Source organism: Scyliorhinus torazame, chromosome 1, assembly GCF_047496885.1.
Source record: "Scyliorhinus torazame isolate Kashiwa2021f chromosome 1, sScyTor2.1, whole genome shotgun sequence".
Classification (NCBI taxonomy): domain Eukaryota; kingdom Metazoa; phylum Chordata; class Chondrichthyes; order Carcharhiniformes; family Scyliorhinidae; genus Scyliorhinus; species Scyliorhinus torazame.
In genome coordinates, this window is record NC_092707.1 from 256,966,525 (window position 1) to 256,993,593 (window position 27,069).

General features: G+C 46.0%; 1 protein-coding gene across 10 annotated transcripts in view; it reads left to right on the top strand.

Annotated features, from left to right (window-relative positions):
* The window catches only part of LOC140420826 (pleckstrin homology domain-containing family G member 1-like), a 293,588-nt gene extending 282,058 nt beyond the window's left edge, over positions 1 to 11,530 (top strand). For 9 of the 10 annotated variants that reach the window (XM_072504914.1, XM_072504937.1, XM_072504895.1 and 6 more), the window contains 2 exons: positions 3,000 to 4,542; positions 7,217 to 11,530. In XM_072504914.1, the coding sequence (XP_072361015.1) occupies positions 3,000 to 4,542; positions 7,217 to 8,250 (2,577 nt within the window). In that variant the 3' untranslated portion in view covers positions 8,251 to 11,530. The remainder of the gene's footprint in view (positions 1 to 2,999; positions 4,543 to 7,216) is intronic. The other variant, XM_072504958.1, reaches the window with a different exon arrangement.
* The last annotated feature ends 15,539 nt before the right edge of the window (positions 11,531 to 27,069 follow it).

The window sequence follows — 27,069 nt, forward strand, 5'->3', positions numbered from 1 at the left end:
AGCAGATTCAAGCGAGGATTAGAAATATGGATATACGCAACTCACACTTGCTGTGTTACCAGGCTCTGTGATAATGGAGGAGCCTTGTGGAAAAGAATTCCCATGTCGGGGTTATCCCAGCCCTAACCGAGTTCCACAGATGCTGTTGGTATCTTGCTCAAGTGGCCCAGTTATGATGTGCATCACTGCCTAGCTGAATCCAGTCCCCTTACTCATTGTGTTAAGGGAAAGCCTGCCTGAATGTTTACATTCTGCAATCCTTTGCCTAAATTATCAACATTGTGACAATTTTAACACCACATAGTGTATTTATGCCTTGCTCTCATTTGAATTCACTGCCTTTCTAAATATCCCCTCCCCTCAATACCAACTCTCCTGCCCTTGGCCTTGCCATCTCATGCCCTCGACTCCAATTGTTTCAATGCATAATAAGGCTTTTGCTGGTCACCTCTCCACTTTCCTCCCACACTTTTTGCATGGTGGGAGGTGGTAGGCTGGAGGAGATGGGAGTAGGCGAGGGGAAAATCTTCTCAAGGCACTTCCAAACTCTCAACTATCCAGCCTTTGGTCTTCCATTCAGCACATCACACCCTCACGACATCATCTTTGCTGCATTTACTTAGTAAAACCCTGGCTCTCTCCATACTGATAGGACACCCATTTCTGCTTCCCCAAGTCTAAGGTTCAGCCATTCATCACCAGATTGGTTGGACCACAAAAATCAACATTGAATCTTACTGTCCTCTGCTAAAACTGTTCATTGATCAAATAATCCTGGAATGCAAAGTTAATTCCAACTTCACTTTTGCCACTGTCGACTTTAACTTTAAACGCCTTCCCCATACCGTTGCTGTCTTCACCTCCCAAGAGTCTTGGACCTTTTTATTATTTAAGGTTGAGACCATCCATTCGGTTGCCTGTTACTTCTCCCCCTTCCCCCCTCTCCTGCCCTGAGTCCACATCCTTTTGTGTTTCTCTAACTCCTCTTATTCCCTCTCTAAGCTCATCCTGTCTACAAGTCCCAACTGCTGTTCCCTTTGGGCCTATTGCCACTAAACTGCTGACCAGACCAAGTTCATTTACTGGTGAGCTGATGCTGTAAATGATTTTTGTTCAATTAAGATGCTGCCCCTCCTTTTCAAAAAAGCTGACATCTTGCCCCTCCTTCAAAGAAAGCCCTTGATCCTTTCCGTTCTTGCCAACTCCAAGCCCATCTCCCTTTTCACTCTGCTCCCTTTTCACTTTTTCTCGAGTCCTTGAATGTGTTACCTCCCAAATCCATGCCCCAAATTTTGGTAATGCCACATTTGAATCCCTCCAATCAGGATTTTGCCCTTGCCACGGTACTGAAATAGCCTTGACCAAAGACACAAATATTATCCTACTTGACCGGAGCCATGTTATACCTCCTCCTTAACCTGTCTGTAGCCTTTGACACCGTTGAACAGACTGCCCTGCTCCAACGTCTCTTTCATTCTCTCGTTCTGAAGGAGTCATATTGGACTCAAAACATTAACCGTTTCTCTTCACAAATGCTGCCAGACCTTCCCAGCATTTTGTTTTTATTTCAACTTTGCCCTTCCTTAGTTCCACTCCATCCATGTACTATGTCACAAATACTGCTTATTATTATCTTGAATATTGATCTCCACCCTACCCTCAAATCCATCTGCTGAAGAAACCTTAACGTACTGTTGAGTCTCTTGGTCTCTCCATTGTTACAAGAGATCATACAGTTACGTATCAAACACTGAACTTATGATTCAATGCAATTATTTTCACTGAACTTGCATCAAATACACTATGCATTCAAATCTTATGCTATACAAATGATCACAATTTCTCAAGACTTTAAACATAACATAGAACATTCAGTGCTGAAGGAGGCCATTTGGCCCATTGAGTCTGCACCGACCCACTTAAGCCCTCACTTGCACCCTATCCCTGCTTTTTTGGACACCTAAGGGCAATTTAGCATGGCCAATCCACCTAACCTGCACGTATTTGGACTGTGGGAGGAAACTGGAGCACCCAGAGTAAACCCTCGCAGACACTGGGAGAATGTGCAGACTTCGCACAGTGACCCAGGGGGGAATCGAACCTGGGACCCTGGTGCTGTGAAGCCACAGTGCTAGCCACTTGTGCTACCGTGCTGCCCTAAATAAGTAGATATTACGCCTTTGAATTGGCCAAATTCTTCTTGAGGTCTCTTCTGTTTGCTGGAGCCTTCACTCGGGGCTCATCGTGTGCGAGGTAGGTCCCATGGGTAGTCGCTAAAGAAATGGTCTCGAATTTCTGATTTTTAAAAAATCCTTTTCTGTCCTGCATATTCCATAGACCGGTCAAACCCTTGTGTTCTGCTCCGAGATGACGTTTTGCTTCTAATCCTGCAGGTCCATCCTTCAGACAGTTTTTCAGTATTCAAACATTGTGGTCGCAGGTGCAGATCCTTACAGTTATAACATTCCTGTTTAAACTTTCAATTTGTGTATTGCAAACTCTTCCTTGAATAAGTCAGGTCACAAGGGCCCTGAATATTGTCATTTGAAGTTTACCAAATCTCCCAACATGTAGTAAGTAATTTTAGCATAAGCTGGGCCTTATTGCGAGAATGCTTTTGTTACCTCCAGACAAGACTATTCCAATGTTTTGTCCAGTCTTCCATTTTACACCCTCTAAAATCGAGCTCATCCAAAATTCTGCCTGTATTTCTATTCACAAGTCCAGGTGGCCCATTGTACCTGTACTTGCATTGACTCTTGGACCTTGTGTGTCAGATTTAAAATTTTACATTTTTACGTTTAAATCCCTCTCTCTGGTTCTCCCCACCTCTGTAACCCCTTCAAACCCTCCCTAGCTATGCCTTCCTGCAATTATTGCCTCTTACCTATTCTACCACCTCCTTGCTTTAATACACCATAGTTACTGTGCCAAGCTCTGGAATTTCCTCTCAACTCTTTACACTTCCCCACTCTTTTGAAATATTTTCTTTTTTTCAGGCCTCTTCCAAATCCTCAACAGAGGAGCCTCGACCGTTCAGTGGTCTGCTGGGCACAGAAGGGGTGAGAGATGTGTGGCCTGAGCTTCCCATAGGACATGTCTCATTCCCCAGTCAAGTGATGCCCCATGGGGTCCAAGAGGATGATGATTACCAAGCATTTGTGACGACTGCCTCCACACCCGACCTCCACTCTACCCCGGTCCGTCCGTTACACCGTGGTTCAGATATGCCATGCACCCGTCTCACTGCAACCTCTGCTCTGGAGCGCCATTGTGGGAGTAGGATTGTAAGGAGAGCCAGCAGCGCCGGGGAGAGCCATTCGGCTTTCCGACACCAATCAGCCGTTGAGAGCAAGCCACATTCCCCAATGACACCGAGAACCTGCAGCTCACAAAACTCTGCTTGCCGAAATGGCAGCTCCGTAAGTTCTGAAGGGCCAGATGGGGAAATGCAGAGAGCCAGCACCGATGAAGGTGTATATGAACTTATTCCATTTGCCGGTGGGGTGAGATTGGCTGTCGAGGAGCAGAGCTTTGCCTGCAGTCCAGGGGAGGTGACCCCTGTCAGTTTCCAGTCAAATGGTCCAGCTAAAAAGGAAGACCAAAGCCTCATGGATGCCGGGAGCCAAGGGAAGTGGGGGAAGAAAGCCAGCTCCACTCATGTCACTGAGGTCCACCCTGTGTCTGGTCAGAGTGCTGTGGCATCGCCCAAGCGGGAATTGAAGACTGTTGAGTGCTTGGATGAGAGGCTTGCGTTGTCTGAGAAAGCGTACAAGAAACTGAAGAATGATTGGGATGAATGTGATAGCTTCCTGGGTCTTGACAGCGATTTGGGTTCTTGTGGGGTGGGAGGCTTTGTTTCTGAGGAGAGCCTTCATTTCAGCGGCGATGATGCTTCTGATCAGAACCGCTCTACAGAGAAGAGTTGCTTGAGCTGGAACAGCTCTTCCAATTACCGACCTGTGTCACACGAATCTGTCCCGGACAAACTCTCTGAAGAGGTGGACGAGATCTGGAATGACCTTGAGGACTACATTAGGAAGAGCGAGGAGACCAGGCGGGACAGGCTGCCCGCTGCCTTCCCAGTCAGTGAAGATGACCTGAGTGGACCGCCTGGCTCCCGAGGTGGCCGGAGGGGGAGATTGGCTGCTTGCACTGCCCAAGCAGGTTCCGGTTTCGTCGAAGTGGTAAAGAGCAAACCCAGAATGAGCCCTGGCAATGTAAAGTTAGATGATGGTGAGCCAAGGAGGGAGGCCTCTACGTTTACCACAAGTGCTGTCCCCTTCGATGGTGGGGCACATGAGACCATGAGCTCCTTGGGCAGCACCAACACCGAGACTGTCATGCAGGATCTGGATATAGTGGACAGAACTAAACGCAGGGTCTATTACATGGCCCGACAATATAGCCAGAAAATCAAGAAAGCCAATCAGCTCCTCAAGATGAAGAACACCGAGCAATCACCATCTGATCAGCCCAAGAGGAAGTGTAAGGACCTGGTGGCTATTCTGGAGGAAAAGAAACAGGGTGGCACTGCCATTGGTATGTAGAATTTCCTCTTGATCTTCTATTTGACACTGAGATGAGCTTCCTAATGCTATATCTTCTTGCAAAAATTTACTTTCACTTCCAATATTGTCCATCTCCTCCCCTGCCTCAGCTTAATCTCCTGAGTTGTTCACCCAGGTCTTCAACTCAGATTTGACTAATCCTAGCTAGCCTTCCATCTTGCATCTTCTGTAAACTTGAGTTATACCAAAATTCCTATAGACCCATCCATCACCCGTGCGTGGACTGACCTGCAGTAGATTCTGAAGAAATATTCAATATTGTTTTCAAATTCCTCCTTGGCCTCCCTCCTCTCTTTCACTAACTTTCTTCAGCTTTATAACCCTCCAATCTGTGTTGCTCCAATACTAGCTCCTTCTGCATTCTGATTTTTAAAGTCTCCACCATCGGTAGCTATACGTTCGGCTGTCATGGCCTCGAGTCTAAAATTCCTTTCTTAACCATCCCTCTCCTCTCTCTCCTCCTTTAATTTTCAATTAAAACCACCTCTTTGATTTAAGTTTGGTGTCAATTTTTTTAATGTCTGTCAATTTTTTAAATGTCTGAAGTTGTTGTCCAGTCTGATCTTGCCCTTCTATTTGTATATTTGTGTTGGTTCTATTTACTGCAGCCTTTTTCCTTGTTTGTGTAAATGCACTTTGATCAACTGCAGAAGATATAAAGTCATTGTTTGGCGGCTGTAGCAAAGTGGTCCCTTGTCTCTGAGGAAGACCAGCTCAGATTTTATCCTCTGCTATTTAAAAGCCACTTTTTTATGGGATATTGCATTTATTGCCCATCCCTAATTACTGTCAAGGTGGTAGTGGTGAGATGCCTTCTGAACATTGCCGTTTGAGTGGTATAGGTACAGCCTCACAGTACTTTTTAGGGAGGGAGTTCTAGGATTTGGACCTGGCAACAGTGATGTAGTCCCTAGTCAGGAGTGTGTGTGAGTTGGAGAGGAAATTTCAGGTGGTCGTGTTTCTATGCATCTCCTGCTCTTGTTCTTCTAGTCGGTGGAAGACACGTGTTTGGACAATATAGTTGAAAAAATCTTGACGATTTATGCCAATATCCAGTAGATTGGGAATTCTTGAGAATTCAGGGCTCTAGTCTATTTCTTGTGCAACAATTGGCTGCAGGAATATCTCCTCTAGAGAAAAAAGAAAGGCAGACTAGCTTTTATAAAGCACCTTTTATTTTATTTTATTTTTATTTTTTTAATATAAATTTAGTGTACCCAATTAATCTTTTCCAATTAAGGGGCAATTTAGCGTGGCCAATCCACCTACCCTGCACATCTTTGGGTTGTGGGGGCGAAACCCACGCAAACACGGGGAGAATGTGCAAACTCCACACAGTGACCCAGAGTCAGAATCGAAATTGGGACCTCGGCGCCGTGAGGCTGCAGGGCTAACCCACTGTGCCACAGTGCTGCCCCTTAAAGCACCTTTTATAACCTCAGGAAGTCCCAAGATGCTTCATCACTCATGGAGTCTTTTTGAAGTGTTGATGCCGTTGTAGTGTAGGAAATGCAACAGTCAATCTGCGCACAATATCCCACAAAGGTCAATGAGTATATTCCTTTCTTGGCGTTGGGTGGAGGATGCATATTAACCAGGACATTAGGGAGAACGCCCAGCTCCACTTTGAAACTGCACTGTGGGATTTTCTGCACCCTCAAAGAGGTCTGATCTGAAAGACAGCACCCCCTGATCCACAGCACTCCCTTGGTACTTTATTGGAGTGTCAGTCTGGATCATGTGCACGAGTGAGTCGGAGGCTCAGGCTGTGGGCCCAAGTTCCACTTCAGAGGAGAATCTACTACTGAGCCATTCTGGCATGTAATAGGGGTGATATAACTGTTACTTTATTTCCAAGATTGATGGTGAATTTGTAGGTGATTTGAAGTTGCTTTTGATTCTATTGTTGGGCATGTGGGGTTTCCCACTTTTGCATAACATAAAACATACAGTGCAGAAGGAGGTCATTCGGCCCATCGAGTCTGCACCGACCCACTTAAGCCATCACTTCCACCCTATCCCCGTAACCCAATAACCCCTCCTCACCTCTTTGGTCACTAAGGGCACTTTATCATGGCCAATCCACCTAACCTGCATGTCTTTGGACTGTGGGAGGAAACCAGAGCACCCGGAGGAAACCCATGCAGACACTGGGAGAACATGCAGATTCCGCACAGACAGTGATCCAGCAAGGAATCGAACTTGGGACCCTGTCGCTGCTACTACTCTGCTATTGCTATCCACTTGTGCTACCGTGCTGCCCTATAACTGAAATGTATAAAAGGAAAGGTGGGAGCAAACCATCAGGCTCATCGAATACACCAACCAACACAAGGTACAGTCTCTCAAGCCGTCAATTCACTCAATTTCCAGAGGGGGTAAAAAAAAAAGTGGGGAGAAAACTGCAACCGATTCTCCAAGTTCCCTCCAACTCACTTAAGCATTTAAACAAGGCTTGATCCCAGCTAACTTGAAAAACGAGTTGGATTGCTGCCCAAGATAAACTAAAAATTTGAATAGACAGGGTAAAACTAGCGAGTGCAAGAACCAACATGTCCTTTTTAACTTAATCCTGACATTATACAGTTCATAATGTCAGGATTATCTCTGTTTACTTCCGTTTAACGATTAATTTTTTTTTCCAGGTGCTCGAATTGCTGAATACTCGCAGCTGTATGACCAGCTCTTGTTCAGAGAGACTCCCTCTAAATCATCACAAAGTGTTCCAGATGACGACAATGGCAGTGAAGTGTGGGCCCTGAACTCGACGCGGGACATGCTCACCGCTCGCTCCCCCCATGGGCAGCCTCTAGGCACTGAGGACTGGCTGCTCCACTCCACCTACAGCAACAGTGAGCTGGCAGACTTTGTTGCCTGGCCAGATATACAGGGACTTACGGCCAAATATTCGGCCCAGAGGAGTGTAGCTGGTGGGCGACTTCAGAGCAGAGGGCTGTTGGCTGGCTCCGTGCCCTCTGTTGCGGCCTGTCCATCAGCACCAACACCGCAGCGGTGGAGCGCCATCATCGTACCACCTGATGGGGTGGACTGCTCATTGACACATGGCTACAGTTCCCTACGTCGCAGGACAATTGGGGACAAGCCACGGGGGGCCTCCATGTCCTCTCCCTCCATGGCAACGAGCTGCTCCTCTGATTCCATTGATTGTGTCGTTGACCAGGAGACATTATTCCCCAGTCAGGATTCCAATAGGCTGCACGTTGGGAGCCAGGAGGTCAAGCAGCCCATCCTGACGTTGCGAGATTCACGGAAGGTCCTTGTTGTCAACAGGGTTCCACCACTTGATGCGCAATTGGCAACACAGAACTACTTTGCCAACTTCAATGATACAGGGGAAGATGATGAAGACTATGTGGAGATCAAGTCTGAAGATGAGGATTATGAAGACCTGGATGAGGGAACCCTTATTCCTGATCTGAGCTTCCAGCCCAATGGCAAAGTGGAATTCACTCCCGAACCTGATAACACTCGTTCGGCTCTTGCCTCCTGCATCCCTCTGCCAAACAGCAATACCAGTGCAGTGGACTCCTTAACTGTGTTGGCTGAGCCTGACCAGCTGAGCCACTACCTCTGGCGGGAACCATCTCCCAGCCAGCAGAATATTGTGCAGACCCTACGCGACAAGTTTCAGTGTCTCAGCTCCAGCAGCTTCGCTTGAACATTTGGCTTCAGTCACGAGACTTCAGAGATAGAAGAGGAAAACCGTAATGTATTAACTCAACTGCTTGCACTTCACATGATCTCCAGCTATTCTGCCACTACTCTGCTATTGCTGTCTGAGTAGGTACCATGTGTTAAATAGTATCTAGGTTGAAACAATGAACAAGATTTGCAAAGAAAAATGCAAATAGGGGTTTACTTTTGTATAATACAGGGAATCAGTGGAAAAAGCATGACCAGTAAATATCTCCTATGTTGCCAGGAGCGGTGTCTGGTTCTGGGTTTAGAATTAATTTCCCCATCACTGGATGCTGGTGTGTTTTGGGGAATGATCCACGTGGAAGATTTTCCAGTCCTCGAGTCCTTGCCTCTGAAACTGAGGGCATCACGGATTTGCACATTTATTTAGTTGCATATTTATTTAGTTGCATAATGGGAGTCGAGCAGTTTGGACAAGATGTGTTTTTCCCCTGTTGAGGCGGGTTACGGGACCATTATTGAAATTTTGAGCAGCATATGTCAACAGTGATCGAAGTAGAAGTCGAAATAAAGGGAAAGAATGACAGCAAGTGCAGGAAGTAACGGGCTCCTTCGAATCTGTCAAATGGAAAGCCAGGTTAAGGAGAACTCGTCTCCGTTTACCTGTTATTGCCTAACAGACCTTTGCATGTTTCCAGCAGTTTTGTTGTTATGATGGCGCCGGAGTTCAGAATTGTGACTTGACCAGCTGGAAAAGATGATCTCACTATATAATTGGACCCACACGACCAGCCTGTTGGTTATCTAAACCTTGTATTCCTTTTTTCTCCTCCTCACTCACTCACTCCCATTGTCCTCCTCCTCCCCCCCCCCCCCCCCCCATCTCACCCATTGTCCCTGAAGGTATTGCATCAAATAAATTGATTACTCCTATTAAAGCACTAATGCTAAATGCCTTCAGGCTTCTCTTGCTCACTAGAGCTATATAGTCATCTTTCTTTAAAGCTCCGCCTCCACTTAGCAACAAAATCATTGATTGAGTTTCTTGGTTCCCCCATTACGTTTTAACATCTGTTCATAGGGAACAGGCAGGAATTTACATACTACCAATGCATGTGGAGGGATGGCAGGGATGTTGTAGTGGTGGCTGGTGGGGGATGGTATTCTTAATTAGCATTGCTGGAAGAGATTCTGATATCCTGTCATGGACCATTTACGAACTAGACACCTATAACATTGTTAGAAGAACAATTTGAGTGAGTCACCTTTTTTTATTACCAGAGCTGGAGGCAGTTAGAAACTGGGGTGGTACCCACTACAGATCACATTTTGAGAGATGAGAGAATGCACTGCTTAAAAGCCAAGCACAGGTCACATTGATTCATCGGTCTCTGTTGGAGGCTGGGAGTTCCAGTCTTGTACATTTCTGAATCTGTGTTCCACGTAGTTATTTCTAGATTTCCAATTAGAATAATGGTTATGGATAGCTGAAGCTGTTCCAATTTATCTCCCCTCCTCTAATCTGTTTTTTTTCTGTACAGTCCATTAATTATTCTGAGACCAGCTATCGAACTTACTCATAGTTCTTACTGTCTCCATCCACTTCTGTTCTAGTTCCATGCATGTTGACCATTACTGATGGTGTAACCTCTATTCAATCACCAATTGTAATGGAAAAAGTCTTTGCTCTGTGAAAGACTCGGTGATTGATTGCAAAGTGTAATCTTCATCTGTTGGTATTCCTTGGGGGAAAGTGTTGAAAACCATTAACTTGTGCTTCTAGTTTATGCGGGTTTACAACTAATCGCCAAATCTACATTTGATACCTATCCAAATTAAACATGGCATTCAAGTATTGCCAAGCTGTTTCCCAGTCACTTGTATAGCATTTTTCCCTGTGTAGATTTACAATGCTCAGAACACAGTACCCCAATATAATTGAGAGCTTCAGCAGTCCAATCCCTAAGAGTTAGTGTTTTTGTTCACGACGTTTAATTGTTGGTTCAACAAATTCCATCAAAATAAATTCTTCAAGTTTACTTCTGCAGTTAGAACTCCTCAAATGGGGGGAGGGAGATACCACTCAATCATCAAATTGTCTGCCATTGGTTTATTAGTGAGTTGTGTAGTGTTGTGAAATCTTCCAGATACGATGAGCCATTTGACAAAGATACCCAAGAGGAATGTAGGGACCTGCACCAGCCTGACCCTTGCTGCGCAGTTTACCCACTTTGTCTGTATACCCTCAGGATGTGATCGGGGAAATTACTATCTTGTTTATCTCTGTGCCTCCTTTCAAATTGTGTAAGCAATAGCTGTACATTGAACCAAATTTCAGGTGACAGTACAGCGTATGACTGTGCAATATGACTCCCAATGTTTGGTTTCCATTGCAAATCTGCCATTTTCTCACTGATTTTATCTGTGTAGAAAACCGGACAAACGTGGTGAGTTTTTTAAAAAAATAAAAAAAAATTTAAAATGTTTTGCTTCTGTTTTAAGCAATAATGAATGCACTTGATGTAGTACCTGAAGTGTGAGCGTTCAATAACTTCTAATGATGAAAACCAGTAGACCGGAACAGTCTTCACAAATGTAAATTTTGTATCAAGTATTTTTTTAATAACTGTAGGTCAATATTTTATTGCAATTCTCCTTCATTGGATACTTGCTGTAGTTGTGTTTAAAATGAGAATCATTGAACTGGAGAACAGAGATCCTGATGTTTTTACTCTGGAAAATGCTTTTTCAGGATCACCTTAACTGTTTAATTTTCTAATGTCATTCCTTTTAGAAGCTATACTGTACAAAGTGCATTGCCAGGAACTATTTGCAATGGTAAGGGATCATTGATGAAAATCACTTGCAGTTCTGACATTTGGTACTTGAAGGTAATTTTTTCCAGTGTTAAAACTGAAGTGACTGCTGAGATGACCAACTTGTTAATTTTAAAAAAATTATCTCAGAAACTGGGGTTTTAATGCCTTGTCCTATGGATGAGAGATTGAGCTGAATCATGACTTCCATGGAAAAATTGCACTTTTTATGGTTTATTTTGTAAACATTTCTGAATGATTTCTGAATGTTGAACGTGTAGCAAACTGTTTTTAAAAAATGCTTGCTCTATTAATTTTACTTTGCTCAAAGAAAAGCTGAGCCTAATGCATGCCAAATTACCAGGAATAGTTCAAAAATTTAACGTCAACTTTTTAAAAAAACATTGTGTTGTCTGTCTGGAGGGACACATTATTGTACACTCTACTGAAATGTATCATTTGAAATAAATAACTCAAAAGGTATTTGTCTTAATTGCTTTAATACATTACGCAGCATGTGCAGGGGAGTAAGCATCCATGACCGTAAATGTAAAGGTTGAAAAGCAAGAATTATTCAATCTTAATGGCTTGTGGCATTGTCCACAGTTGATTGGAATACATGTTTGAGGTGATTGGGGTGGTCAAGACCCAGAGAAATTCATTCCAGGATGTCACCTACTGGCCAGAGTATCCAAGAATCTGAAGGTGGACACCTGATTGAAATCTGTTATTAAAACCCCCTGACCATGAAGACTCTGAAGGAGACAGTGGCAGAGGTCACTGATAGGTGTGATGCTGGCAAGATTGTCTGCATCAAGGCACCTCTAATGTCATATTAAATAAAAGTGATTGAGATGGCTCCTGGCTCTGCAGCTTTTAAACGTTTTAGAACGTTTGTTTTGAAGCACCCAAATTCGGTTCAAGATGCATATTCAAAATAGGCTACAAATCCCCAAAGGAACTGTTCCTCATTAAGCAAGAAATGACCCCACGGCCTCAACATCTCTCATTCTGCCTCTGTCGCCCCCCCCCCCACATCCTGTATGCTCTCACTACTTGCAACCCCAGCGCTCTTTCACTGTCCTCCTTTGTCTCTCCACCCCCCCCCCCCCCAACTGCTCGTGCTGTCTCCTTGCGCTCTCTCCCTCTGTCCCTCCTCCAGCATGCTCACTCTACCTCCTCTTGCTCTTTCTCTCACTGTCCACCCCTCACCCTCACTGTAATATGCTCCCTTATCCTCACCTCACTGTCCTCCTCTCACATTCTTCTCCCACATTCACCCTTCCTGTCTCCCTCTCTCTCTCTCTCTTACCCCATGCTCACTCACTGACCCCCTCTTGTTCGTGCTGTTCCCCCCCCCCTCCCCCAGCATTCTCCGTTGCTCTCTTGCTCCCAATCTCCTCCCAGTGCTCTTCCCTCCCCCCCCCCCCCCCCCCCCCCCCCGAGTGTTCTCACTGCCCCCTTGCCTGCCTTCAGGAGAGACACTGTCAAGAAAATGCAATGAGAATTTTTTTATGATACTACACCCCCCACCACAGAAGGAAAAGAAAACATGACTAAAAGGATAAGGATCTTTGATGTACTGGGATGACTTCTAGATGGTGGCAGGAGCTGAAGTAGGCAATTCAGCCATTCGAGCCTGCTCCGCCATTCTATCAGATCAGATCTCTTCTTAGTCTCAAAACCACCTACCTACCTGTTTCCCATATCCCTTTAACCCATTTTTAAAATCATAAATATATCCATCTCCCTCTTAAAACCATTTAGTGATTTGGATTCCACCGCACAATAGGACAGCGAGTTCCACAACTTCAACGCCCTCTGCGAGTAGTGCCTCCTCCTATCAGTTTTAAATCTACCGCCTCTTGACCTATATCTGTGACCTCTCATTCTAGATTGCCCCATTTGGTCTACATTTACTTTATCAATCCCTTTTAGTGTTTTGTATACCTCTATCAGATCCCCCTCACCCTTCTAAACTCCAGCATGTACAAGCCCAACCTGCTTTAATCTCTCTTCGTACGTCAACCCATTCATCCCTGGAATCAATTTGGTGAACCTCCTCTGAATTGCTTCTGATGCCACCACATCCTTCCTCAAATAAGGACAGCAAAACTGGACACACTACTCCAGATGTGGTCTCACCAACACCCTATGCAATTGAACCCTGCAGCACCCGACGAGTTACAGTTCGCCAGCCAGAGAATGGCCCATTCAACCCGACCTTCTGCTTTCTGTCGGTCAGCGAATCCTCAATCCAATCTAGTGTTCTACCCTCAAACCCCTGTGATCTCACCTGCTGGATCAAACTCTTATGCGGCACCTTGTTAAACGCCTTCTGGATGTTTAGATATACCACATCCACAGGTTCCCCATTATCCACCTTGCTGGTTACGTCCTCCAAGAACTCAAGCAAGTTTGTCAAACATGACTGACCCTTCATAAAACTATGCTGACAATGGTGGGTTGAGGTTTGTCTTTCCAAATGTGCAGTCGTCATCTCAATGATTGATTACAGCACCTTCCCCACCACAGAGATCAAGCTAACCAGTCTATGGTTTCCTGCTTTCTGCCTCGCTCCCTTTTTGAATAGGGGAGTTGTGTTTCCAATCCATTGGGACCTTTCCAGAATCCAGGGAATTTGGAAATATAACAACCAATGTATCCACTATCTCTGCTGCCTCCTCCTTTAATACCCTAAGGTGCAGGCCATTCTTCTGCATTAATTGTAGTTCTTGGAAAAATGTATTATCCTCTACAGTGAAGACAGGGACAGGGCCAATGTTTACTATAGCCATTCCCTTCCTCTTTATATACTTATATTGAAGCCCTTGGTATCAGTGTTTATGTTTTCTGCTAGTTTCCTTTCATAGTACATCTTGGCTTTTTTGATTCTATTTTTAGTAGCTTTTTGCTGACCCCTAAAATTTTCCCAATCCTCCACCTTACCGCTAGTTTTTGCAGTATGGTATGCCCAGATTTTTGCCTTTTATGTCCTCCTTGACTTCCTTGTTTAGCCATGGAACATTTTTCTCCTTCTACAATTCCTCTTGGGAATATACTTTGAGAGGTGTTCAATATCTCTCTGAACATCTGCCATTGTTGCTCAAATGTCCTACCCTCAATTATTTGTGTCCAGCCTGCTTGGGCCAACTCTTTCCTCAGATGTCTGTATAATTACCTCTGCCCAACACTCAAACTCTAGTCTGGCACTCTGTCCTTTCCCACTCAATCTGAATTTGAAATTCTAACATGCTGTGATCACTTCTTCCAAGAGGATCCTTAATGACATGACTACTTATCAACCCTTCTTCATTATATAAATCTTTTGGGGTTTTTTTTAGAAAATATTTTTTTAAGGCATTTATAATTTTAACACTTTTAAACAGAAAAATCCAACAAAGACAAAAAACCCACAATGACATAGCCATTCCCCCCCAGACACAGACCCCAACCAACATGATCCATATAAACACTCCGTCTCATGGTCCTCCCTTCATTGGTTTTCCTACCCTTATCCGTTACTTCTATTCCGCCCCACCCCCCTTGCTGACAGACTAATTTTCCTTAAAGAAATCGATGAATAGCTGCCACCTCCGAGTGAACCCGTGTAACAAAACCCAAAGACAAATTTGATTTTCTCCAACCTGAGAAACCCTGACATGCTGCTTACCCATACACGCTACTTCAGGAGCTCCGAGTCCCTCCATCCCAACAGAATCCGTCTCTGGGCCACCAGGGAAGCAAAAGCCAAAACATCAGCCTCCCTCCCCGCCCTGGGCTCCCAGATCTTCCGACACACCGAATATCACCACCTCTTGACTCTGAGTCACCCTCCCTTGCAGGACCTCAGACATGACATCCGCAAATCCCTGCCAAAAGCCCCTCAATCTCGGACACATCCAGAACATGTGCACATGATTCACAGCACCTCCCCTACAGCGCGCGCACTTGTCCTCCACCTCCTCAAAAAACCTGCTCCTCTGGGCCAGTCATATGAGTCCTGTGGACCACCTTGAATTGGATCAGGTTAAGCCTGGCACACGGAGGACGTGTTCACTCTCCACAGGGCCTCCTCCAATAGTCCAACTTCAACTCCCCTCCCAACTCTTCTTCCCTCTTCCTCTTCACCTCCCCTATTGGAACTCCTTCCCACTCCATCAGCTCCTTGCATACCTCCGAGAACATCCCCTCCCCAACTCCTGTTTTTGACATCACCTTGTCCTGTAGCCCCCTTAGTGGGAGGTGCAGAAAACTCGAGGCCTCCGAACAAAATCCTGTACTTGCATGTACCGGACTCATTCCCACCCGGCAACTCCGATTCCTCCTCTACCTCCTCCAAACTCGGAAAGCCCTCCTCAATAAAAAGATCTCCAAATCTCTTGATCCCTGCCTGCTGCCACGTCCTAAAGCCCCCGACCAGCCCCCCTGGAGTGAACTGATGGTTGTCACAGATCGGCGCCCACACCGATGCCCCCTCCAACCCCATGTGCTGCCTCACTGTCCCCACACCCTCAGGGCTGCCACTACCACTGGGCTTGTGGAATACCAAGCCGGCGAGAACGGCAGAGGTGCCATCAACAAAGCACTCGGGCTCATGCCCTTACAAGATGTCTCCTCCACCCGCTCCCACACCGACCCCTCCCCCACTACCCACTTCCTGACCATCGTTATATTAGCCGCCCTGTAGAATTGATAAAGTTCGGAAGAGCCAGCGCTCCAGCAGAACCTTCCTCACCCACTCAGTTTTTCTGGCCCAATTAAAACCAGAGATCGCCGCATTCATTTTCCTGAAAAATGCCTTGGGGATATAAATTGGGAGACACTGAAATGCAATCAGCAATTTCGGGAGGACCGTCATTTTCACAGTCTATCCTCTCCGCCAGTGACAGCGGGAGCGCGTCCCACCTTCATTTACCCAAATTCAATTTGTGAGGCTGACCCCACTCCCGTACTACTTGAATACCCAGGTATCTAAAGCTCCCTCCCACCACCTTGAATGGCATCACCCCCAATCTCTTCTCCTGCCACCTTGCTTGGATCAAAAAACCTTGCTTTTGCTTTTATTCAATTTGTAACCGGAGAACCGACCAATTTCCTCCAGTATCACCATGATCCCTCCCCCCAGACGGTCTGCTATATATAGGTGCAAATCGTCCGCATAGAGCGAGACCCTGTGTTCCACCCCCACCCCCTGTACTATCCCCGTCAAATGTTCGATGCTCACAGCGCCATTGCCAAAGGCTCGATGGCCAGGACAAACAGTGGGGAGAGTGGACATCCCTGCCTCGTCCCCGATACAAGCTAAAATACTCCGACCGCACCCGATTCGCCCTTACATTTGCCACCGGTGCGTGATGGAGCAATCGGGCCCAATCCACAAATCTGTGCCCGAACCCAAACCGTTCCAGGACCTCCCACAAATATTTCCACTCCACCCGGTCAAAGGCCTTCTCTGCATCCATGGCCACCACCGCCTCGACCTCGCGCCATATAGAAGCTGTTATGAATGCAAAATACAGCACATGATGGAATCTGAAACAAAAAACAAGTCGGGGGCGGGTGAGATATGAAGATTACAGACTCAACGTTAACTCTAATTTCGCACTCCACATATGTTACCAGCCCTGCTGAGTTTTTCTAGCATTTTTTGTTTTTGTTGCAGAACAGACTATTGCTTGGATGATCTTGAAGTATGCACGAGATCATTAAATTAATTAGCTCTTCATTGTTGGGGTGGAACGGTGGCGCAGTGGTTAGCATTGCTGCTTCACGGCTCTGAGAATCTGGGTTCAATCCCAGCCCCGGGTCGCAGTCAGTGTGGAGTTTGCACATTCTCTCCATGTCTGCGTGGGCTTCACCCAAACAACCCAAAGATATGTAAGGTATTGGCCACGCTAAATTGCCCTTTAATTGGAAAAAAAATGAATTGGGTAAACTCTTCATTGTTGGAATTGGTGCAAGTAGTTCAGATCTGGCTCTCATGGCCACTTCAGCTTACTAGTTCTGCAACCAGAAACAACCCATAGGTCATTCTGCCTATGCTTGACAAAGTACTGTAAACCTTGGCTCAATTGGTAGCATTCTTACCCGAGTCAGAAGGTTGTGGGTTCATGTTCCACACCAGAGATTTGAGCATCTAATCCAGTCGTCAGTGCAGGATTGACGGAGTCTTGTTTGTACTCATGCTGTTTTTCAACTAGATGTTAAATCCAATATCCTGCCTGCCTTCTTGGATGGATTTTAATTCCATGTCACTATCTTGAAGTGTTGGGAAGTCCTGCTTGATTTCCTGAACATTTATTCTCCCTCCCTCAACCACACTGCCCCCAGCCCCAAATCAATAATCTGTCTATTTGTATCATTGCTGTTGGTGGGCATTGCTGTCTGCAAATTGGCTGCCACGCTTTCCTAAAAAAGCAAAATTGACTACAATTCAAAAATAACTCCCTTTGCAATGATTGACATTGGCAAGTCCTGAGATAGCAAACTCTTTCTTCAGCTACTGGGTCTTTTTAATTTTCTGGTCCTAAGTTATATTGGCTCTGGTATCTGCGGTCACACAGGATAGTCCGAAATCTCAATACCTTAAACAAATATTGATCTTTGCCTTCAAATAGAGGTAGGTTTTAGGCAACAGGCGAGGACAACTAATAGCAAAGTCCACCTGTGATTAAGTAAAAGCCAAATAATGAATCTGAAATAAAAACAAAGTGCTGGAAAAACTCAGCCGATCTGGCAGCATCTGTGGTGAAGGAAACAGTTAATGTTTCAAGTTGAGCATGAATCTTCCTTGGAATTAAATGAAGGTGGAAATGTTCTGGGTTTTATGCAATTGTATGGGGGGAGGGGATATAGAACAAAAGGAAAGGTCTAGGATAGGTTAGAGGTGAGATGCACTTAAATAACAAAGATGCCGTGAAATGAAAGACCAAGGGCGAGTAAAAGATATAGATCCAAAGCAAGACTTGATGGCAGAATAATGAACAGCTGTCTAAAAACAAAACATGAAAACAAGATAGAGACTGGCACTTGGGGATAGGACAAATCAAAATAGAATGACAGAGTTAATGGGTAATTTCTTTTAACAATTCTAATGCCAGCCGTCCTATCTGGCACAGGCTCCCATACCATCCTACCAGGCCCATTAATATTGGAGCGCAAGACCGACATTAGCGGGTTGTGCCTCGAATCCGTTGAGGTTACTAATCTGTTTTTAAAAAAGGTGTGGCGATGCCGGCGTTGGACTGGGGTGGGCACAGTAAGAAGTTTTACGATACCAGGTTAAAGTCCAACAGGTTTGTTTCAAACACTAGCTTTTGGAGCACTGCTCTTTCCTCTGGTTTCGGTGCAGTGCTCTGAAAGCTAGTGTTTGAAACAAGCCTGTTGGACTAACCTGGTGTTGTTAAAAAAGATAGCTGCTATCATAGCTAATAATTAATGTGGAATTTCAATTGAGTGGTGAAAATGTGAAACTCACTGCCGCATGATTAAGTACATTTATCAGTGCTTCGGTTTGTTGCTATCTTATCAAATACAGATTGATTACCTTCTTTAGGGGAAGTTAAGACTCTACATTGCTTTAGCGCGCTAAAACAGTGGACAACAGAAGCCACTATTGAAATACAAGGTGACGAGAATCAACATAAGCTGGAGAATTTAGAGAATTCTGCCAGACCTCTGCCAGACTTGCTGAGATTTTCCAGCATTTTCTCTTTTGTTTCAGATTCCAGCATCTGCAGTAATTTGCTTTTATCCAGAATTTTTAGAGAAGAACTAAACAAGCCTTTTGTTTTTTTGACCGCATACAATCACAATAAGAAACCAAACTGAAAGTGCAACATAGACCACCTATACTATGACCCACTTAACAATATAACCTGATGGGCAGCATGGTGGCACAGTGGTTAGTATTGCTGCCTCACGGCGCTGAGGTCCCAGGTTCGATCCCGGCTCTGGCTCACTGTCCGTGTGGAGTTTGCACATTCTCTCCGTGTTTGCATGCGTTTTGCCGCCTCAACCCAAAGATGTGCAGGCTAGGTGGATTGGCCACGCTAAATTACCCCTTGATTGGAAAAAAATCAATTGGGTATTCTAAATTTATTTTTAAAAAACAATAAACTGATAATTAGACTAGAGCTCTAAACATTAAAAAGGTATTCCTTGATATATTTAAGAGTGGTAAAATGGTGTCCAGCAAAACATGGGTGTATTTTCTTGAGGAAATGTCTAGTCCACCATTTGTAACCAGATTTTAATTAACTGAAAAAAGCTAAGCGGAGCCATTTACTAGTTTTATTGGTGCAGTCAGCTTCTTCAGCAATTTTTTATATTTAAAAGATGCATATTAGTGCTTTTGCCAAAAAATACTTAATTTTTAAATGCCCCTTCAAAGACCTGCAGGCAGGTGCATTAAGTTGATAGTCCCCATGTGATTAATTCAATATGGGGGCGTGACCAGGTTTTGAGACGTTAAATTGAGGCTCCGTCCGGTCTCAAGTGACCTAAGATCCCATGGCAATATTCAAAGAGCAGTTGGGTTTATCGTTGTTTTGGCTAATATGTTATATCCCTCCATTGGGGATCTGTTGGAATTCTTGACTCTTGAGAAGGTTAGGTTTGCACTGGGCAGCACGGTGGTGCAGTGGAGTTAGCCCTGTAGCCTCGGCGCTGAGGTCCCAGGTTCGATCCCGTGTCCGTGTGGAGTTTGCACGTTCTCCCCATGTTTGCGTGGGTTTCGCCCCCACAACCCAAAGATGTGCAGGGTAGGTGGATTGGCCACGCTGAATTGCCCCTTAATTGGAAAAAAAATGAATTGGGTACTCTAAATTTTTTTTAAAAGTTTGAACTGAGGGGAAGGATGGAGGGGTTCTACAATTCATGGGTGTTTTTCATTATGCACTTTCAAGAAGTGGATAACATCGAACATTAGTTGGGGGGTGGACTGTATGTGTTAATGGTGACTATGGGTGATTTCTGATTCCTTTTTGTAATTTGTCTATGTTAACATGCGGGCTAATGTTTGGGGGTTGGTGGGAGGATGGGATCATTGTTATTGATATGGGGATTGATATTATATTCGTTACTGCTTATTGTTTATTGTTGGCGAGTACAAATTTGGGAGAAAATGTGAAAAAAGAGGAGAATAAAAATATATTTTTTTAAATGTTATATCCCAACACCAGTTTAAAAAAAAATATTTTGATCATTGCTCTTTGTGGGACATTGCTGTGTGCAAATTGTGTTGCGATTTTTACCTGCTATAAATATGGCAATCAATAAAGTTGCCCTTTCTTTGGATATCAGTATATTGCTCAGTCGCCAGATATCAAACGATACCACCACAAGGTTCAACCGGATATCGATCAAAGAGCCAAACACCAGTTAGTTAGTTCAAGATCAAGGGTACTTTATTTACACACACAATTAATCAGGTGACATAAACTACACCTAACAACTATGACCACCTGTACTTCACTTCAGGCACTCTGCTTGGGTCCGAGGAACAGTGGCCGTTGTTCGGATCTGTATCGGGCCTGTAGGAGTAACTGCTGCTCAGCTAGGCTCATCTGTCTGGTAGCGGGCGTTGAACTTGAACTTGCTTCTGGTGGTGCTGCACTTGGAAGTAGACGTTGCCGGGGCGCCAGGTCCAAGAGAGGCCAAACACATGGTGGTCTCTCTTTTCGTCCTTGAGGGTTTTCGTGCTCTTTTAGGCGGTCCTTCAGTTTGGACCCCATTAATTGGGTAATTCTTGATCACTGTTCGATTCGAACCAATAAAGGGACGGGTGCCTTGATGGTTGGGCATGTCCTAAGCGGTCATTGACCCTGTTGTTTACGCTTCCCGAGTACAGGGAGTGGCGCCAAAATGTCTGGGGACGCTTCCCGAGTACAGGGAGTGGCGCCAAAATGTCTGGAGTTGTATCGGTCGCTCGAGTATCAGTCCTTTGTCTGGCGGAGATGGGCCATCAAAATGCTAATCGGGTGGGGGTTTCGATACCGTCTGGATTCCTCACTCTCAAATATACATTCAGGCTCTGAGCCTGCCTGAACCTTGCATTGTCCATTTTTCCCGTTATGCTTTGCGACCTTCCCTGTTCCTTATTGTAAGTGGCCATCCCAGATGGCTACAATTGGTAGCCATTTTGCCTATGTAATAACACACTGCCATTAAAGGTTTATTTGGTGTGATGGCCTTGGGATGATAATGGGGTCATGAACGGTGCTGCATGAGTGCAAGTATTTTTTTCTTGATCTGTTTCTCATCTTCTCCCTCTGCCCTGTAAAGATTAACATTTTGTTTTAAACTTTTTATCACTTTTAGGCTATTTCAAATGATCATAATACCAAACACAATCTCTCTCCTCTGCCCCCCTCACCACCCCTGCCAACTTAAACATTTTAACCAGCATATTATGTGCAGTACTGTTATCATGGAGGGGGTCTCTGAAAAGTGGGGGGGGGCAGAGAATTGTTCGTCAAGGGGAGGTCATGTCTGACACATCTGTTAGTTCTTTGAGAAAGTAACCAGGAAGTTCGACAAAGGAGAACCAGTGGACATGATTTATTTAGATCTCCAGAAGGTCTTTGATAAAGTGCTGCATAGGAGACTGTTATATAAATTAAGAGCCCATGGTGTTCAGGGTAGGATCCTGGCATGGATAAAGGATTGGCTGACTGGCAGAAGGCAAAGAGTGGGGATAAAGGGGTCTTTTTCAGGATGGCAGCTGGGACTAGTGGTGTACCTCTGTGGTCAGTGCTGGGACCACAACTTTTCACAATATACATTAATGATCTGGAGGAAGGAACTGAAGGCATGGCTGCTAAGTTTGCAGATGATGCAAAGATCTGTAGAGGGGCAGGTAGTATTGAGGAAGCAGGCGGGCTTCAGAAGGACTTGGACAGGCTAGGAGAATGGGCAAAGAAGTGGCAGATGGAATACAATGTGGAAAAGTGAGGTTATTCACTTTGGAAGGAGGAATGGAGGCATAGACTATCTTCTAAATGGGAAAATGCTTTGGAAATCAGAAGCACAAAGGGACTTGGGAGCCCTTGCTCACGATTCTCTTAAGGTTAACGTGCAGGTTCAGTCGGCAGTTAGGAAGGCAAATGCAATGTTGGCATTCATGTCGAGAGGGTTAGAATACAAGACCAGACATGTACTTCTGAGGCTATATAAGGCTCTGGTCAGACCCCATTTGGAGTATTGTGAGCAGTTTTGGGCCCCGTATTTCACGAAGGATGTGCAGACCTTGGAAAGGGTCCAGAGGAGATTCACAAGAATGATCCCGGGAATGAAGAGCTTGTCATATGAGGAACAGTTGAGGACTCTGGGTCTGTACTCATTGAAGTTTAGAAGGATGAGGGTGGATCTTATTGAAACTTGCAGGATACAGCGTGGCCTGGATAGAGTGGACGTGGAGAGAATACTTCCACTTGTAGGAGAAGCTAGAAGCTGAGGACACAATCTCAGACTAAAGGGACGATCCTTTGAAACAGAGGTGAGGAGGAATTTCTTCAGCAAGAGGGTGGTGAATCTGTGGAACTCTTTGCCGCAGAAGGCTGTGGAGGCCAAATCACGGAGTGTCTTTAAGACCGAGATAGATAAGTTTTTGATCAATGGGGATCAGGGGTTATGGGGAAAAAGCAGGAGAATGTGGATGAGAAAATTATCAGCCATGATTGAATGGTGGAGCAGACTCGATGGGCCAAGTGGCCTAATTCTGCTCCTATGTCTTATGGTCTTATGGGAGTTGGCCTTTCTTAGTGCTTCGCTCCAGAGTCCCCACCCTACTTCTAGTTCATATTCCCATTTCTGTCTTGCTCTGTCTATTGGTGTTCTCGTTCTTTCTAAAAGTTGTCCATATATGTCCCCACAGTTCCCCTTCTCCATACTGTCCGCATCCAGCAGTTCCTCCAGTAAATGTCGGAGCTCCCGTCCGTTCGGTAGATCCAGTCTCTCCGTCAGCTCATCCAAGGTTGCAAGTCTGTCCCCATGAAGAAGTCCCTAGTCGCTAGTATTCTCCTCGTCCTGTCTCCACCTCTTAAAGGTGGTGTCTAGCATGGCTGGTGGGAATCTATGGTTACTGCCGATGGGGGCCATGATGGACATCATGTTTAAGCCGAAGTGTTGTCTCATCTGGTTCCAGGTTTTTACTGTTGCTACCACTGGGCTGGATGTGTACTTTGCCAGGGAGATGGGGGCGCTATCGTCGCTAGGGCTCGGACGGTTGTTCCCATGCTGGAGGACTCCATCCTCACCATTCCTTGTTTGGTTCCCTTACCCAAAACCCTCACCCGGTGGCTGTCCAATGATATTATTGCAGGGAAGGGCCAGACCGCCTATGTTTCTTCTCCTCTGCAGTGTTGTCTTGGGGGTTCTTGGATCCTCCCCCCCCCCCCCCCCCCCCCCCCCATACAAACGCCATAATCACTTCATCTATTCTTTGGGCAAAGGTCTTGGGGATGCAGATCGGTGTGGATCTAAACAGGAGGAGGAACCTTGGCAGTACATTCATCTTGATCATCTGCACCCTCCCTGCCAGGTCAAGCGGGAGTGCATCCCATCTCTTTTTTTACGTCCTCCGCCAGACTGGTCAGATTCCATTTGTGGATCCGTGTCCAGTGGTGGCTATCTGGATCCCCAGGTAGCGGATTTCATTTTGGGCTAGTTTAAATAGTAGACCCTCTAGCTCTGTCCCTCCCCTGTTCGGGTTCACCGGGAATACCTCACCTTTGCCCACTTGAGTTTGTAGCCCGAGAATGGCTCTTCCAGGAGCTTCTTGATTTCCTTCAAGCCGTTCTGTGGGTCCGAGATATAGAGGAGCAGGTCATCTACATCGAGTGAGACTGTGCTCTCTGCCTCCTCTTTGGATACCCTTCCAACCTCTTGCGTCTCGCAGGGTAATCGCCAGGGGTTCATTACCAAGGGCTGGTTTAGCGCTGTGGGCTAACAGCTGGCTTGTAATGTACAACAAGGCGGGTTCATTTCCTGTACCGGCCTCCCTGAACAGGCGCCGGAATGTGGCCACTGGGGGCTTTTCACAGTAACTTCAGGGCGAACAGGAGCGAGACAACAGGCATCCTGCCTTGTACCTTTGTGCAATTGGAAGTATTCAGAGGTGGTGTTGGTCTGAACGTTCACCTTGGGGGGCGTTGTACATGAGTTTCACGCATGAGGTGAACCCCGTCCCGAGCCCATACCACTCCAGTACCTCGATGAGGTACTTCCATTCGACTCTGTTGAAGGCCTTTTCTATGTCTAGGGAGGCGATCACCTCTGGTGTTCTCTCCCCGGATGGGGTCAGTATCACATTTAGCGGCTGTCTGATGTTCACAGTTAGCAGTCTACCCTTTACAAAGTCCTTCTGGTTCTCCACAACCTCTTCTGGTACGCAGTTCTCGAGTCTCTTGGCCAGGACTTTTGCGAATATTTTCACATCTACGTCAAGCAGGAAATGGGTCTATATGACCTGCATTCCATTAGGTATCCCTAGTAGTTCATGTTCCTTTCACGTTCTGGGAGGCACTGAAGGCAGCGATTCGGGGAGAGATTATAGTCTACAAGTCACATAGACCCAAGGAAGAGAGGGCAACAGCGATGTGGTGGCCTGTGCTAATGTATGCAAGAGGCAAAGTGCCCCTTGCTACCTAGTCTGCGAATATCTCCTGTAGGTGCAGGGCAAGAACTGATGCAATGTTTTTTATAGAAGTCCATTGGGAACCCATTGGAGCCTGGCGCTTACCCCGCCTGCATGGAGTTGATACTCTCCATGACTTCACCCAGTCGTATTGGTGCTTCCAGCACCCTCAGTCTATCGTCCCCCACGACTGGCATGTCCAATCTGTCGAGGAACTGTTTCAACCCCGTGTCCCCGTCGGGGGCTTGGAGGTGTACAGTAGAAGGCCTCAAATGCTTGGTTGACCATTTTTGGTTTGGCTACCAGGCCGCCTCAACAATCTCCCTCGTGGCTGCCTGCTTTCTCAGCTGGTGAGCCAACAAGCCGCTAGCCGTCTCTTCGTGTTTATAAAAGGTCCCCCGTGACTGGCGTAGTTGATGCACTGCCTTCCTGATGGATAGCAGATTAAAGTCCATTTGTAGCTTTTTCCTCTCCGCCAAAAGCTCTACCATCTGGGCCTTTGAGTAGCTTCTGTTGGCCTCCAGGATGGAGTTGATCAGTTGTTGCCTAGATGCCCTCTCTTCCTTGGGTCTATGTGTCTTGTAGATTATAATCTCTCCCCGAATCACCGCCTTCAGTGCCTCCCAGAACGTGAGAGGTGAGACTTCCCCATTCTGGTTGTTAGTAATGTACTCGCCTATGGCCTGTGATGTTTTCTGCTGAAGACCTTGTCGGCCAAGAGGTCTGTGTCCAACCTCCATGCGGCGACGTTGGGCACGGACCATCTCCAACCTCACATCAATGTAATGTGGAGCGTGGTGGGAGATGACAATCGCGGGGTATTCCGCTCTTACTATTTCTGGAAGCACCGATTTCCCCACTGCAAAGTCGTTGATACGGGTATATACCTTGTGGACTGGTGAGAAGAACTAGAATTCTTTTTTTTTTTTAAATTTAAATTAACCAATTCTTTATTGCAATTTAGTGTGGCCAATCCACCTACCTTGTACATCTTTTGGTTGTGGGGTGAGACACTGGGAGAATGTGCAAACTCCACACGGACAGTGACTTGGGGCTTGAATGTAACCCGGATCTTCAGCGCAGTGAGACAGCAGTGCTAACCACTGCGTCACCATGCTGCCCGAGACTTCCTTCTTACCTGGGTGTAGGAACCTCCATGGGTACACTGCCCTCATCTGCTCCATGAACTTTCCCAGTTCTCCCTCAGGTGCGTCTCTTGAAGGAAGACTATGTCGGCTTTCAAACTTCTCAAATGGGCAGAAACTCTTTTCATTGGGCCTTTAAGTCCCCTGACGTTCCACGTGATAATCCTGGTGGGGGGGGCTTTTTTTCCCCCCCTTCCTGCGGGATCAACCATACTTAGCTGGTGGATGTGCCCCTGCACTCCAGAATATCCTTTGATAGGGGCTGTCCAAAATGTCTGCGGCCATCGTTCTCACCATGAGGCTCGACCCCGGTACTCTGGGGTTTTCCTTTGTCCAGGGTGCACCCAACATGGCTGCCAACTGTGTGAATGCCCCTGCACTCTGGGGTTTCCTTTGTTTATGGAACCCTCCCAAGTGGCTGCTTGCCCGCCATCTTGTTCCCTCAACCTGCACCTTACTCGCTGAAGCCAACCTGAGACCCGTATTCCCCTTATGTTACCCCCTCCCTATCTCTCCCAGTACGTTCCCATCCCTGCCCCTGTGGTCCCCCACCCCCGGACAGATGCTCCATCCTTGCCAGGCTTTGGGTCGTCTGTCTCCCTCTCTCCAGGGTGGCCGGGGACCCCTCGCCTCATGGGTCTGCCCAGTCGCCCACTCGCTGCTCTTGGCCTTTTCCTCCGCTTCTACCTTCTCTGCGGCCTGTCAAGCTCCCATTTGCTGGCATGCTGTACCTATTCTCTCCCTTTCTTAGTTGTGGATGAATTAAGCCAGACTTTTTGGGCTAAATTTGTCTAAAAGTGCCTATTTGATTGATTGTATTCTAGAGGAGAGCCACCTGATGTGCAACTGCTCAGCACATCACTGTCACGGGAAGGCTCTAGAATGAAGAAAATTCTAACACCACAACATGGCCGTGAAAACGTATTCAGAGATCTGTGTTGAAGTTTTACAAATGCTAACTGACTGGTTTGTTTTTCACGTTAGCAGATGAATGTACTGCTCTAACATGGTCTTCTGAGCTTTCTCAGCAACAGCCATCAACTGCTTTGGCAGAGTGTTTTGTGGGCAGTCTGATTCCGAGCCTGATTTTTTCTTTTCCTTTTTCTCACCTGATATTTCTCCTTAATTGGTGTACATCTTGTGGGCCTCTTGCATACGATTCACCAGCTTGCCACTGATGTAAGATCACTGCTGATCTTATCTTGCAAAATGTTCCTGTGGACCGTCTTGCTGCTCCT